The sequence below is a fragment of the Melanostigma gelatinosum genome (genome assembly GCF_949748355.1).
Source record: "Melanostigma gelatinosum genome assembly, chromosome: 10".
Classification (NCBI taxonomy): domain Eukaryota; kingdom Metazoa; phylum Chordata; class Actinopteri; order Perciformes; family Zoarcidae; genus Melanostigma; species Melanostigma gelatinosum.
In genome coordinates this window covers 5,312,891-5,329,581 of record NC_136643.1, presented here as the reverse complement: position 1 = coordinate 5,329,581, position 16,691 = coordinate 5,312,891, and the positions used below count along the sequence as shown (strand labels likewise).

The window sequence follows — 16,691 nt, the reverse complement described above, 5'->3', positions numbered from 1 at the left end:
AGTAGAAAGAATGCAAGTTTAAGACACTTCAGCATTGGCTTCAGCACCGGAGGTGGCCGCCTGCATTGAAACTACTTTTTTTAAATATTTTTAAACGAGCGAGGACTGTGCTACATCTGACTTCAACATAAGAGACTGGAGTTAAAGTCCAATCTCCTGCAATAGTTCCATAAGTATCTTAAAGGCCTCAACTGTACAACCAATAAGGTCAGTTCAGCAAAGTCAGTTCAGCAACACAATCATATTGGCTGTTTTGGGAATCACTGACAAGCCAACACTGTGAGGGTATTTTTTTTAAATTTAGGTATATAAAGACACCCATATTGGGCTAACGCCCTCCTCTGAATGTGTTATAACCTCGTAGGCCCTGTCGCTCCACAAGCTCCCTGAGCTGTCAGACAGGAGATGCCGAGTTCAGGAGGACTCCTGAAAAAGACTTATCGACTGCAAAATATCCCTGGGGGAGAGGAGGGCAGAGTCTGAGGAGGGAAAAAGGGGTGATGGACTTAAACACATGATGAAAGAAAGGTGGAAGAAACAGAAGGAAGCAGAGATGGGTAAGTAGGTGAGAGGAAAAACAATAAAAGTCAGCTAAACGGCTTGTTGATCTTCTGAATCCAGGGAGCAGATCAGACAGACCTCTCTGCCTTTAAAGGATTAGGCTGGCCTTTGTCTATTTATTCTTCTTATTGTCAGTAAATCCCATGAAAAGATTAAAACCCAAAATGCCTTTAGTCTGTCTCTCAGAACTTTCCAACTTCCCTACTGCACCACAAGCCCACGCACAAACAAGAGCAAATGGTGCGTTTGTCGGGGACTATTTTAATCTGCGGATGAATAGACATTTGGTGCATTCATGTTAATCCAGAATCTAATTGAATGAAATTAGTACCATACTTAAATATAATTTTAAGGTACTTCAGTTGTATACTAATTTATACTTCCACTATATTTCAGAGGGGAATATTTTACTTTCAACTCTATCTTTATTCTTTTAGCATTCATATTTCTGATACATTTTGGTGTTTTTTTTGCTCTTTTCTATTCGTCTGTTTACATAATTATATTGTGACAATATATATGGGACTAAAAATAAATTGTACAGTGTGTGTGTGTGTGTGTGTGTGTGTGTGTGTGTGTGTGTGTACATGGTAATTACGGAATATTTCACCCATTGCAGCGGTATAGGCCTCGTGTTTTTTTAATCGTTTTTGACATCGATGGAGCTTTATGGCACAGATGAATGAGACAAAGCAGGCTTAAGGTACTTGTTGGTCGGTAAGTCAATGTCAGTTTTGATGTTTTAATGGGAAAATGAATAATATCAACAGCTCAATTGAACCACCTGTGTTCCCTCTGCAGTGGGAGGCTCTCTGATCCCGGCTCACGCTCTTCAAGGCTTAGTTTAAATGGGCACTCACTCAAACCAACAGACACTTGTGTTACTGTGTTGCTGACACTAAAACCTTTTCAGGTAATTGGAATAGATCTAATGGAAAATCACGTCGTTGATGAAGAGGACTCTGAAGTGTTGCATATTGAAAGAAATGTATTTGTTTTTACCTGTGTTGCAGACAGACAAAAAAAAACGCTCTTTGTTTCCTTCTTCTGAAAGAAAGTAGCTGAAATGATCATATTCAGCGCATGACATTGACCAGCAAGCATTCCTGAAAGGCTGAATTTTCCACATCACTCATGGGTTGTACAGCTCTGACGGTTCCGTGAAATCTCCAGGTGCAGACTAATTCCTGGGCAAACTTGGCGAACTCATTTTTGGATCGTTAACTTGTAAAAGAAAAGGCTCCACTGCTTTCACCTGCATATTCAGGACTTGCCTTTTCATGTAAAACACCATTACCTTATAATAGCTCTCAAGCATTATGCTAATGTTCACTAATATATACTCCAGTCAGTTATATGGTAATCGGGAACATTTAATAGACATTGCCACACATTGCTCACACATTGCTCATTACCTCTCAGTTTTACACATTTTCTAAGCAGCCCTTGTCTCCATTTAGAACCACTGATGCTCATCTGAATGACATTAAGGCTGACATTTGGAGTCATGGAGTAATGAGGAGAAACACTTCTGAACAGCTGTCCAGATTCTGACAGGCCCGGGAGCAACAATAATTATAAACTATGTACTGAGATTTTCATTATCAGCGGGGAGAAGATGGCTCCTGTGGATAAGCTGATATATAGAGAGAAGATGTTTGTCACTATTCACGTCTCTCTTCTCAAACTCACAACCATAGCTGTTCACATTAGTGGGATTGCTTCAAAATCTACAACAGGGGTCTCAAACTCATTTTCACTCCGGGCCACATCAGCATCACGGTCGCCCTCAAAGGGCCGGTTGTAAATGTAAGACTGTGTAAATGTAACTACTCATAACATATTGTTCAATAACTCTCTGCATTTGATTGTTGTTTATTCAAGTGTAAAAATATTGTACATGCAGTTATATAAATGTAAACATATATTTAAACACATTTCTGGTGTTATAACTTAAATCCTTTTAATTTAGGGTTAAGAAACCCACATTACTCTATCAAAGATCAAACTATTAAAGAAAATATCAAAGACACATATCAAACAAGTTATTACAATAACTTTGTTCAAAGCTTAAAATCCTTTCAAGGGTGCGTTTGCACAATCCCACATGAAGTATTTCATGTGTTTTAAAGCCACGTTTAAAGTGGTCTTCAATGTACTCACAATACATTTCCATGTCAAATGTACAGTAACCAGCCAAAGAGCTGCTTCTATGTTTAAGTATCTCATCTTTATGACTTTCTATCTGAGAATTATGACTTTCTATCATAGTTATGACTTTCTATCTCATAACTTCGACTTTATATCTCATAATTTCGACTATGGGGATATTTTTATTATCAAGTCGAACTTTAAAAAAATAAAAATAAAAATTGTACTTCTTTTTTTTTTTTTTTTTTTTGCTGGCGGATTCGCAGGCCACATAAAATGACGTGGCGGGCCCGGAGTTTGAGACCCCTGATTTACAAGTACAATGGTGTGTGTGTGTGTGTGTTTGAACCACATGTCCCACTCTACCTGTGCAGATGAGGCCGTCATGTTTGTCACACTCTCGGTCGTCACACTCGCAGTACTCTCCAGACACCCACCAGTCTTTGGGAGAGCAGATACATTTGCCACAGTGACAGGAACCTGTAACACACACACACACACACACACACACGCACACACACACGCACACACAAAGTGTTACTTAACTTTCCACATTCCGAATCCAAGCTGAGTAACATTTCAATGTGTTTTTCTTGTTAACGCCATCCCCTCATGTTTTGAGTTCGTAATTGTGGTGGTGGGCGTGGGTGGCTCAGCTGTGGAGGGGGCGGAGTGTGGGAACGGTGCCGGTAAGGGACTTAATTAGGCGCAGCTGGAACGGATCCTGATTGTCTCACTCACGACTGTATTTAATCCCACAGTAGAGACGGAGGCGAGGGACGGACAGGACGGAAAGCTCCTGCGGCGTGTGCTCGGAGGCGAGGCAGGAGAGCACCCGGCCAGGCCCGTTAGGGTTTAAAACAATAAAAGAAACATTGAAACCGTCATTCCACCGTGTGCTGGCGTCATTGTGCTCCCCCGACCCACCGGGTAGCAGAGAACCTGCTACAGTGGAGCCCAACGTGGGGCAGAGCACAGAGACATGGACGGAGCAGCACCGGAGGCGCCGGCACAGCCGATTATGATGCTGGGCCAGATGCTGGGAGGGATCGCGGCCATGCAGCGGGACCAGGCTGAGGCGAACCGGCAGTTCCTGGGGGCGCTCCAGGCCCAGGCGGAGCGGCAGGCCCACTCCCTGGAGCAGCTCGCGGTCCGGGCAGCGGCAGGCCCGCCGGTGACGGCCCCCTCTCCATTGGCGGGGGTGGTCCTCCACAAGATGAGTGCCGCCGCCGACGTGCAGTCATTTCTGGACACATTCGAGGCGACAGCAGAGGCGTGCGGCTGGCCCGCGGCAGAGTGGGGGGTCCGGCTTCTGCCTCTCCTCACGGGGGAGGCACAAACAGCAGCCCTGGGGCTGCCACCGGCCACGAGGCACCGCTACGAGGACGTGCGTAAAGCTGTCACCGATCGCCTGGGCCTGTCTCCGGAGGACCACCGGCGGAGGTTTCGTGAGGCCAGACTGGGACCCGAGGACCAGCCCTTCGCCTTCGCTCAGCGGCTGAGGGACGACGCCGCCAGGTGGCTGCAACCAGAGAGTCCAGGGGGGGCGCAGGGAGTAGTGGAGAAGGTGGTCCTGGAGCAGTTCGTCGGGGTGCTGCCGGCTCGCACGTCAGCTTGGGTCCGATATCACCGGGCCCCGACCCTGGGGACCGCCATCACCCTGGCAGAGGACCACCTGGCAGTTCATCCCAGCGGCCCGGGAGACAGTGGCCGCCCGCTGGCGCCAGCCCGGCCGACACCGGCACCTCGGAGGCGGCTGCCTCCGCAACTGCTGGCGCGGCCCCCCTGGCTCCGCGGTCGGGGCCCTTCCTCCCCTCTCCCGAGGCACCGACCTCCGCATCTGCCGGCACTCTTCCCAACCCACATGGGGGCCCTCAAGCGCCAGGGCTGGAGTGTTGGAGGTGCGGGCAGCCCGGTCACTTCCGGAGGGAATGTCCACTGATGGAGGTGGGCCAGGTGGTTCGGGTTGCCGGCCCTCCAACGCCCTCCCCCGGTCCAGGGTCGACGTACCGCATTCCGGTAAGGATTCAGGGGGGTATACATCAGGCAATGGTGGATACTGGCTGTACGCAGTCGATGATTCACCAGAGCCTGGTTCGGCCCGGGGCATTGGTGGAGGCATTGTGGGTAAAAATTAAGTGTGTGCATGGGGATATTCACGAATATCCCGTGGTGCCAGTAGAAATTAGACACATGGGGAGAAAACATAGTCTGAAGGTTAGCTCCCGCCTTACGCACCCCCTGATCTTGGGAACGGATTGGCCAGGGTTTGGTAAATTAATGGGGCGGGGTGCGGGGGTGCGTTCACGACAGACAGGGTCATGCGGTATGTCTGCTGTGCTCAGCGGTGACGCGAGGTTGTCTGACGCTGCAGATGGGGAGGGGGAACCAGCAGAGCCTCCCGTGGAGACTCCGCTGGGTCCCGAACTACACTCCATCGAAGATTTTCCACTTGAGCAGTCTCGGGATGATACTCTACACTCAGCCTTTGACCAGGTGATACGAATTGATGGTCAGTTGGTGCGACCTGACGCAGCACAGTCATACCCGCACTTTTCATTGATTAGGGACAGACTGTATAGAGTAGGTCGTGACACTCAGTCAGGTCGGGAAAATACCCAGTTGTTGGTGCCGAGAAGCCGCCGGGAAATTATTTTCAAGGCGGCTCACTATAACCCGATGGCTGGCCACATGGGATATGAGAAAACACTGGACCGGATAATGGCCCGATTTAATTGGCCAGGCATTCGGGGTGATGTGCGCCGTTGGTGTGCATCCTGCCCAGAGTGTCAGTTGGTAAACCAGCCGGCCATTCCGAGGGCGCCTTTGCGTCCTCTGCCATTAATGGAGGTCCCATTTGAGCGTATCGCCATGGACCTCATCGGGCCATTTCACCGGAGTGCACGCGGATATCGCTTTGTGTTAGTCCTAGTGGATTACGCAACACGATATCCCGAGGCAGTGCCGTTGCGCAACATTTCTGCAAAGAGTGTCGCGCAGTCTCTGTTTCAGGTCATCTCCCGAGTCGGAATCCCGAAAGAGATTCTGACTGACCAGGGCACCTCGTTCATGTCACGCACACTGAGAGAACTTTACGGATTACTGGGCATTAAATCTATTTGGACCAGTGTGTACCACCCCCAGACCGACGGTCTGGTGGAGCGTCTGAATAAGACTTTAAAATCCATGATCCGTAAATTTATTCACGACGATGTCCGTTGGGATAAATGGCTTGATCCTCTGTTGTTTGCAGTGCGGGAGGTTCCCCAGGCCTCCACGGGATTTTCTCCCTTTGAACTACTGTTTGGCAGGACGCCACGGGGGGTGCTCGACCTGATTAAAGAAAACTGGGAGGAGGGTCCGAGCACCGGGAAAAGTGAGATCCAATACGTCCTGGACCTGCGAGCAAAACTCCACACACTGGGTCGACTGTCACGTGAGAGTTTGCTCCAGGCCCAGGACCGTCAACAGCAGCTGTACAACAGAGGGGCCAAGCTGAGACAATTCGCACCGCTCCGATCCAACCTCGCTCCTTTGTGAAGCCCACCTCTCCGGGACCCAGAGAACAGACATTGCACAGTTGCAGGAACAGTTTGCCGATGTGTTCTCCCTCCTGCCAGGGCGCACAAACCTCATAATGCACCACATTGAGACTCCTCCGGGCGTGACGGTGCGGTTACGACCCTACAGGTTACCTGAACACAAAAGAAAAGTGGTTCAGAGGGAATTAGCGGCTATGCTGGAGATGGGGGTAATAGAAGAGTCCAACAGTGCCTGGTGTAGCCCCATTGTTCTGGTGGTCAAGAAGGATGGGTCTATACGGTTCTGTGTGGACTATCACAGGGTGAATGATGTGTCACGATTTGATGCTTACCCAATGCCCCAGGTCGACGACCTCCTGGACCGACTAGGCACTGCACGGGTTTTTATGACACTGGATTTAACCAAGGGCTACTGGCAGATTCCTTTGTCGCCAGAGTCTAGGGATAAAATGGCCTTCTCCACTCCGTTTGGGTTATACCAATTCACCACACTTCCCTTTCGGTTGTTCGGTGCCCCAGCCACTTTTCAACGCCTCATGGACCGGGTGCCGCGTCCGCATGCTGCGTATGCTGCCGCCTACTTGGATGATGTGATCATACACAGCACCACCTGGGCGGAGCATGTGCAGCGTGTGGGGGCGGTGCTGGAGTCCCTGAGGCAGGCGGGGCTCACTGCCAACCCGGGGAAGTGTGCGGTTGGACGGAGGGAGGTACGGTATCTGGGGTACCAATTGGGTGGCGGGCAGGTGCACCCTCAGGTGGACAAGACGGCAGCTATCGCAGCCAGCCCGCTGCCCAAGACCAAAAAAGAGGTTAGGGGGTTTTTGGGGCTGGCGGGTTATTACAGGCGGTTCATCCCCAACTTCGCGGATCTGACCAGCCCCTTGACCGACCTGACCGGGAAAGGTTCCTCAGATCCGGTCCAGTGGTCGGAGCAGTGCCAGTTGGCGTTTGAGCAGGTAAAACACGCCCTCTGTGGGGAACCACTCCTTCTTACACCTAACTTCTCTTTGCCCTTTACTCTGCAGACTGACGCATCGAACAGAGGGCTGGGGGCCGTTTTGTCCCAGCGGGTAGAGGGGGTTGACCGCCCGGTGCTCTACATCAGCCGGAAGCTATCCGAGAGGGAGACCAGGTACAGCACGGTGGAAAAGGAGTGCCTGGCCATCCGGTGGGCGGTCGACTCCCTGCGCTACTACCTCCTGGGACGCTCTTTCACCCTCTGTTCGGACCACGCCCCGCTCCAGTGGCTCCACCGCATGAAGGATACTAACGCCCGGATCACTCGGTGGTATCTGGCTTTGCAGCCGTTTAACTTCAAGGTGGTCCATAGGCCGGGGGCGCAGATGGTCGTGGCCGACTTCCTCTCTCGCCCTCAAGGGGGGGGGGGAGTAGGTCAGGCCGGATGGCTCCCCGGCCTAAGTCGGGCGGTGGGGGTATGTGGTGGTGGGCGTGGGTGGCTCAGCTGTGGAGGGGGCGGAGTGTGGGAGTGGTTCGGGGAACGGTGCCGGTAAGGGACTTAATTAGGCGCAGCTGGAACGGATCCTGATTGTCTCACTCACGACTGTATTTAATCCCACAGTAGAGACGGAGGCGAGGGACGGACAGGACGGAAAGCTCCTGCGGCGTGTGCTCGGAGGCGAGGCAGGAGAGGCCAGGCCAGGCCCGTTAGGGTTTAAAACAATAAAAGAAACATTGAAACCGTCATTCCACCGTGTGCTGGCGTCATTGTGCTCCCCCGACCCACCGGGTAGCAGAGAACCTGCTACAGTAATAAATGCTGTTTGTACTATTTCTTATAAATTCTTTGCTTTACACAGAAGATGAATAGAGTTGGGCTGAGTGCATTGGGGATGTTCCCGGGGAAACAGCACCTTTATATACTTGTTTCCACCAGGAAACCAATCCACCCAGACTTAAGTCTTCCCCTCTCCCCTATCAGTGTTTGTTCCTCTCTCTCTCTCTCTCTCTCTCTCTCTCTGTCTCTCTCTCTCTCAAGGTCAGCATCAGGATGGTATGGTATTAAGGATTGGTAGTGGAAAACAAATATACTGCTGTCTGCTTCAGTTTTTGTTTTTTTTCCAAAGCTCATACCCAGAGGTCCAACAACTATGTTTTCATTCTCCCCAATTTCAAACCTCACACACCGGATCACACGATGGGAGGTGGAGGCAGACAGACAGACAGGGAGGCAGACAGACAGACAGACAGACAGACAGACAGACAGACAGACAGACAGACAGACAGACAGACATGGAGACAGACAGACAGACATGGAGACAGACAGACAGACAGGCAGACAGACAGACAGGGAGACAGACAGACAGACAGACAGACAGACAGACAGACGGAGCCAGACAGACGGAGCCAGACAGACGGAGAGAGAGAGGCAAAGGAGGAGCTGGGGGAAGATTGTTCCGGTGTCTGAATGTGGTGGAGCGTGGAGAATGAACTTGCTCATCTTCATTTTCATGATCCCACTCGGCTCGACTCGGCTCTGCAGGGCTGGACCCACTGCAGTTGCTCTATTTCTGTGGATTCGACGCCACGCAGCAGAGGAGGAGGAATCCTGCTGCCTAATGTCATTTGCCACCTAATGACACATACGATGTGGCGACACTGTGCAGAATCTAAGAAATGTATCGGATATTATAAATCTTTATTATCAATCAACCTGACATTTGTTTGTTTCCGGTTAACTGGTTGATCATTTAGTAACATGTCAGAGGAGAGGGGACGATGCCCCGATGGAGACACCTTTAGATTGTTCGTCTTGTTGCAATTCATTACAATTGTGAACAATGTATTCACATGAACATTCTTATCTCCCCGCACCTCTGACAGCTGTGGTCGAAGGTGTTGTGTTTTCGGGGTTCTCTGTAAGTCTGTCCCATTCTCGTGAACGCCATATCTCAGGAAGTAATTTCTCCAAATTTGGCAAAAACATCCACCTTGGGCTCAAAGCATGAATGTCAAATAGGGTAGAGTGATGAAGTGATGACATTTTGGACAGACATGGATGTTAAATGCGACTTGACTGGTCGGCAGAGGCATTAGACCGTGAGACGGTGGTTCTAGTTGTTGATTAGTTCCCTATCAATATAATATGTAGTGATATGTCAGATTTTGGATTGTACTGCAGCTGTGTTCTGGTTCATGTACAACACCCAAGACACCCAAGACAGGAGGAGTCTTGGGTAAAAGATTACATAAAGAAGAAACATTCCTTTATTAGTCCCACAGTGGGGAAATTATTCTCTGCATTTGACCCATCCCTGTATATATAGGGAGCAGTGGGCTGCCAATGACAGGCACCCGGGGAGCAGTTAGGGGTACAGTGTCTTGCTCAGGGGCACTTCGACACAGGACACGGTGCAGCCGAGGATTGAACCGGTGACCTTTTGGTTGGCAGACAACCCTCTCTACCCAGTAAGCCACGGTCGCCCCCAAAGGAAATGAAACGTAAATCTTGTCCAGATTATTACCGTAATCATTAAAGAGCGAGTTATTAACCTGTTACAGAGCAACACGGTTGTGGGTTCAGAGTGGGAATTTGATGTTAATCTCATAAGTTTAATTAGTTGGTGCCTTAAAGTTCCGGTGTAAGAAATTACGATAATTGGAACATGCTTTTTGTTGAGCTTCACAGATGACCTTGTTTCATTAAATGCGTCTCGTACATGAATGGTCTACCGTTTCAGTTGCGGTGGGGATCAAAAGAGTTTTGAAATAGTGAGATCGTGAAATTGTGACTATGTACAAGAGAAGGGAGATGATTGAGAATATGTAAATAAATACTGTATTTTAACTGAGAGCCGTTTGACAAGAGAACTTGTTACCCGCAGAAAAGACACATTGTAATTAACAAAGTTTGTGACGCAGAACATATCGTTTTCTAGTTCGAGACATTTTGAGCAAAACTCCAGAAAGAAAATGTGAGACAGGAGTTATGATCCAGAGTTTGTAAGAAGGCGAAAGAGCTGAATGAAACTACCAGAGGTAATGGGAAGCGGTACGTTTCAGAAATTGCTCATTTTCAGTGATCTTTAGGGGGAAGATATTGTGATATGTTCTAGATAAAGGACATAAAAAAGGACATTAAACCTCTGAAGAGAACAGAAAAGAAAATGCCAGAGCTTCCGTAGAGTATATTGCTGTTGTTACAACATACTGCTGTACTAACTAACTTTTTTCCTATAACTTTCTTTTAAGCTCGTTAAGAATATGCCTTCTTCTCAGATCTCAGTGGAAGATGTAAGGACAACAGTTTTATGTGGCATAACATCTGCACTGCAGTTTTACATGTTCCTTCAAAAAGTTAAGGGATTCAAGGTTTAACCCTTTGATAAATGTAACCACCCATTGTGAATTGTGTATTTCTGTGAGCATATACTGCTTATATGCTGTACTTTAGTAGACATTTGAGGTACTTTTACTTGAGTGTTTCAATGTCGTGCTACTTTATACTTCTACTCTGGTACAATTCAAGGGTAAAAAAATGTAGTTTTTACTCCACCACAGTTATTTTACTGTACAGATTTTCAGATTAAGATTTAACATTAAAAAACACATGACAATCTTATAATCTTATATTTGATGCACTGTTTTAGATTAAAATACCCAACAATATAATAAATAAAAGTTGCTGCAGCAGTAAATGCTACAGAGTAATGCTGATGCTGCTGATAATCCAGTGATATAATATATAATAATATAAAATCCATAGGGAGCATTTGTCTGCATTTCTATGAGTACTTTTACTGTTGACAAAAATACATTGAGCCAGGAACACTTTTGTAATTTTTTCAATGCAGTATTTTTACTTCAATCAGGAGAGACTTGTTTCATAAGTTTAACAATGATTTATTATACAAGCGTCAAATATGCAAAAGTGCAAAGACCTTTTAGATAACAGTCCATTACCTGGGGTAAGAAACAGGGGAGACGTGGGGCCCGTAATAGGCCTTAACTGTAGGAACTTCACCATTGACTGGAACGGGCAAACCCCAGAGTCTATGCGAGCCACAATCACTGAGCAAGCCCCTCCGCATTTGGAATGCTTGAGCCATAAGTCATAATGATCAGTATGAAAAGTCAAATCGGCAAAAGTGATGTCTATGTCAGAATTGAAGGAATTAGACGAGGTAGTAAACTCGCCACACCTGAGGAAAGCATAGAAGGCCAACGAAAACACCGCCTCAAGCAAGACATCAACGTAGGGGCCGAAAACACCGGCTCGGAGTACGGTGAGCATCCTGTGCAAAATCGGAAGTGTGATAGGCTGTCTACGGCCGGGAAGGTGAGGAGAAGACTTAGCAATACCTTTTAGCAGTAATTTGATGGCTGCATTGGAAAACAAACTAGCGGCTGCCGGATCATAGCACCTAATATTAAACTGAAGGCCGGCAAGCAAACTACGAATATATGACAGTTTAAAATGCCGCACATCCATGCAATAGCAAATAAAGGCACAAACTGTGTTTATGAGAACCGGTTTAAGAGGCATGCCAACGGTAACACAAAACCAAGCAAAAGTACTCCAAGCACAATCATATGTCTTTACAGTAGAAACTGCTAATCCCTTCCTGATATATTGCCGAGGGGCCTCCATATAACCTCCCAAGTGGCTTTGCTTTACGACAGCATCAGGGTGTGACATGAGGGCACCGTTATTGCCACGGGACTGGCCTCTGGGCAGATGTTCCGGAAAGCCTGGAATTTAAAGCGGGAAAGCGAATCAGCCAGAGTATTAAAATGACCTGGCACCTGGCGGGCGGTGATGATGAAGTTGTGGGTGACAGCTGCCCACGTGATGCTTCTCATGAACGGCATGATATCTTTGGAAGAAGAGCGCCCTCTATTGATAATATCGACAACTGCTTGATTGTCGCACATGACAGAGATGCGCTTGCATTTCCAGTGCTGCCCCCCGACAAAGCAGGCCACGGCCACGGGGTAAATCTCATACAGTGTTGAGGAATATTCAAACTTTGCAAACGCGGGGGGCCACGGTTCCGCAAACCACTGGCCTTGATAGAACCCCCCAAAACCCACAGATGGGGCGGCGTCTGTGTAAAACTTCAAGGAATCCGAGGAATTCACCAGATCCTCGTAGAAGAATGTAACCCCATTCCAATTATCGAGCAGACGAGACCAGAACCGCAGATCAGAGCGACACCCTTCATCCAGATGCACTAGATCGTGCAACTGCCTCACGGAAGATGCCGTGTCGAGCAAGCGGGAGATGAATAATCGCCCCTGTGGAATGACGCGCATGGCAAAATTAAGATGCCCCAGCAGGGAGAGTAATTGCTGTTTTGTTACGTTATCTGCCGCGCAATATGACTTCGTAGCCTCCCGGATGCGATACAGTTTCGCGATCGGGAGAGATGCTTTCATGTCTATCGTATCGAGCATAATGCCCAGGAACTCCAGACGTGTGTCTGGCCCCACGGTTTTCTCCTCCGAGGGTGGAACGCCCAGGGAGTGGAAACACTGTTTTAATTTACCTAGCGAAGAGCCTGAACCATCGTGTGGGGCATCCACCAGCAGGAAATCATCCAGCAGATGGAGGACAGCTGGGACCCTGACTCTATTGAGTAGTATCCAGCAAAGTGCTTCGGACACTTGGTTAAAGATAAATGGGCTGCTTTTGCACCCGAAAGTTAACCGTACCCCAAAATAGAACTTGGAATCCCACCTAATACCGAAAAGATGCCACTGGGACGGATGGATCGGCACAATTTTGAACGCATCCGTGATGTCTGCTTTGGAGAGCCATGCGCTTTGACCGGCTAGTTTTATTAATTTAATGGCATTATCCACGAGGCGTAATGGAGAGAGAATAGCTCGGACGGGATAAGGCTGTTAACGCTTGGCAGTGGGCAGGAACGAGGCGCGGAGAGATCGAAGATTAACCTTTTCTTCCCCGAGTACTTACCTGTGGCTACCCCTATCGGACTGGTGCAAAACACGGCGAATGGAGAGGACTTGAAGGGGCCAATAACGTAACGTTTCTTAACCTCTTTCTCGATCAACTGAAAAACCGTATCTGGGTCAACTACCGCTGACTGCAGATTCTTAGCCACATAAGTTTCTGTAGGCATAGCCAGGACTCCCACCCGGAAACCTTGTGACAAGCCCGTAAGCAGATAGTCTACGAACACAGAGTCAGGATGCGAGGCAAGTTCCATTGACAGTGACTGGAGGTTTATTGGTGTCGAGGGATGCTGCGTCAAAATGTTTTTGAACCACGATGTTTCCCTCCCCGTGGGAGAGGTCTGGCTGCTCGGCGGGGGCAGACTGACCGGGGGTGCGCATCCTTGCAGTAGCTCACGCCCAGCGAACGTAGGCTGAAACACCGCCGCCGGACACAGCGGGGCTACGTGGCCCGAATTCCCGCACGAACTACACAAAACAGTTTGTGTGCCCCCCGCGACCAAGACCAGTAACTCTGTATCCAGCACTGACCAGTCCAACCGGGAGTTATACTGCGAAATATACAGTGCGGCTTTGCTGGCGAACGCCTTATGGTACTGGTAAAATATGCTCCTTGACAGCTGCATATTTCAGCTGTAGCTCGCCGATCAGTGCCATGTAGGTGTCTAGCTCCTGTCTTCTGTCTGGGTAGACCGCACATATCACGTCCCGATAAACCCCGAATGCTACCATGAACTGCCCAATTGACAAATCCCTGATTAGCCTTGGATCTGTCGATTTAAACACTGCCGCGATGTTCCCACTGGCGGTTACGCTCGTATCACACTCGGGGGAGGGCAGCATTATGCTCATCAAATTGATGTGTCTCCCCTGCAGGATTTTCGACCTAAGTCGAGGCGTAATGTTAGCTGCCTGAGGGATGTACGACCTACCCATTGGCGGAGCCGGTACTGCCGATGCCAGCGAATGTTCGGCTACTACCACCTGCGACGAAGTGGAGGCCTGGCTCAGCATGACGGCTGGTTGCCGCATAGAGTCCTGGGTGGCTGTGATGGTACCTGAAGCCGGCACCTGACTTGCCGCGTTCCCCAGGGTTTGCAGGCGCGCCTCGATGGCGTGCATGGAGCTCACCAGTGACTGCAGAGTGGAGACGACGGCGTTGTCTGTATTAGCTGGGCCCGGAGTTGCTGGTGGAGCCGGATTCCGAGACAGTGCCTCCCTCCTCTTCGCCTGTGGAGCTTGGGCTGAGCCGGTTTTCCTCGCTCTTTTCTGCCCGGGCGCCGCCGCTGGTATGGGATCTACTGGCTCGCCGCTAACTGTGAGCCTCACCAGCTCCCGGAGCTGGGATAGCGGAAGGCCTGGTGCTGGATTGATACCCCGACCTTCCAGCTGGGCCAAGAGAGTTTCTTGCTCGTCTAGGTGGGAGCCGCTACGCCGCCCGAGGCGAGTGCTTCTGCGCCGGACGCCCGGCGGGCTGCCTGCCCGCTCCGGCTGGCTCTCCAGAACTTGATTTGCATGTCTGACAAACGGATCCGAATCGGAGTCCGACATACTCAGTACCCACAAACTGCTACGATGCAAAGGTTAACCGTTGCTTAACACACTCGCATCTGCTGAGCTGAAATGACACCTGACAGCAGCAGAGAGGAGAACACTATTTAAAGATTGACAGCAACGATATGATTGGCTTGAGGACCCGGTGTGCCGAATCTGGTTGGTTACTTAAAAGTGCACGCCCCCAATCAGCTGATAGAGTATTTACAAGGCGAGGAAAGATAGAGATTACTAGTGAGTGTCTTCCTGATTGAACTTGCGCTTGAGCTACATTTGATTTTTTTCTTCGTGTGTTATTCCTATTTTTGTAGGAAGTGCAAAGTCGTACCAAGTGAATACTTCTTCCACCACTACCAAACTGTGACTTCCATGGAAACTTTTTTGACTTTGCAGAATTGAAAAAAAACATCTCGCACACCTTTTCCGCTGCACATGACTCCGTCCGAAGTCTCACAAAGCTCCTTGCTCTGAACGTCGCTCATGTCACAGGACCTCTGGAACTGGCACAGCTTCCCGAACCAGCCCTCCTCGCAGATGCAGCGTCCGCAGGAACAGTAACCATGACCTGGCAGCGGAGGGCAGAAGGGCCTTCATTTAAAAGGAGACCGAATATGGAGCATGGCCATGAGAGAATCACACAACCAGAAGAGAGAGAGAGGAAAATAATAAGAAAAATAGCATGAAAGCGTTCAGAGATGGAGCGAAAAGTCAAGAGAAACGCCACTGGAGAGAGCAACAAGAAAGGCGATAAAGCAAATAAACACAGAAAGTTGACAGTGCAGACACTGAACCTTGACAGTAATAGGCAGTACAAGGAGACAGAGCTACGGGAAGATGAGAGAGACGCACGCAGCAGGCTTATTGTATTTTCTCCCGGGACATGAAAGGAACTGTCATCACTGGTCTTGTCCTTAATAAATCTCCACCGCTTCAGAGAAAGATGAAAAACAAAGAAAGGCAATGGCAGACGACAACACAAAAGACACACACACACACCAAACAAACCAGAGATGTTTAATTGGTTGAAGAAGGCAGTCTGGGTGCTTGGATGCTCTAATAGCTGACAGCTTCACTGTGGTTTTAACAAGTGTGCACACACACACACAAAACACACTCATTGGCTTATTCCCTCCCTCGACTCTGACAGCTGCATCACTCGCAGTGCGCTTACTTCAACACAATTCAATCGTATCATGTAGAGGCGGTGGCATCATTGATTGATTCCTTTGTGTTCACATCTGGTTACAGATGCCAGGTTGAAGAGGTGATAATGAGCGGAGCATTTTCAGACTTGCATATCATGTACTGTACACCAGTGGTGGGCCGTCAGGGCCTGCAAGGCATTCTCTGCTGGCCTAGACAGAATCACAAAGTTATAGCTATTTTATAATTTAATAATTTTTCATAAATACACATGTATTCAAATTTTTTTTCCCATTATCTTATTTTCTCATTGCACAGCTACTGTCTTCATCAGTTGCTCTGCTTCCAGTGCAGCTTGTTTTAAGTAGAGCTTTTATCCAATCAGATTTCACCTCTGTGTCTCTAGGTAAGAAGAGAGGCAGAGGCCTGCAGACTCTTTGCAGTTTAAGTGAATGGGGACGATATTGTTGATTGTCATAGTCTTCAACCAATCAGATCTTTAGTTTGACATGTTGGGCGTATTGTTATGGGAAAATATGTCATCGTCTTATGCTTTAGGATTGAAGAATGTAAGTCTTTAAAAGTGCAGGCACAAAACCTATTTGAGTAGATGATTCTATCAGTTTTGCATCCAGGTGTCTTGTTATTTGTTATCTGTTATCTTGTTATCTGTTTTCCTGTGCATTGTTTCTGTCTTCAAAGACGGAGACACACAGAGGTCTAGATTACGGTACTTCCTGATGAGCATCAGCTGAAGAGCATGACCCTCTGTATGTATATGTGATGTGTGATGGTAAAACA

At 48.6% G+C, this 16,691-nt stretch overlaps 1 protein-coding gene across 2 annotated transcripts in view; it reads right to left on the bottom strand.

Annotated features, from left to right (window-relative positions):
• The window catches only part of itgbl1 (integrin, beta-like 1), a 60,667-nt gene that overhangs the window by 1,324 nt on the left and 42,652 nt on the right, over positions 1 to 16,691 (bottom strand). For both annotated transcript variants that reach the window (XM_079277149.1, XM_079277148.1), the window contains exons 9-10: positions 15,166 to 15,312; positions 3,079 to 3,192 (exon numbers count right to left, since the gene is read on the bottom strand). In XM_079277149.1, coding sequence (XP_079133275.1) covers positions 3,079 to 3,192; positions 15,166 to 15,312 — 261 coding nt within the window. The remainder of the gene's footprint in view (positions 1 to 3,078; positions 3,193 to 15,165; positions 15,313 to 16,691) is intronic.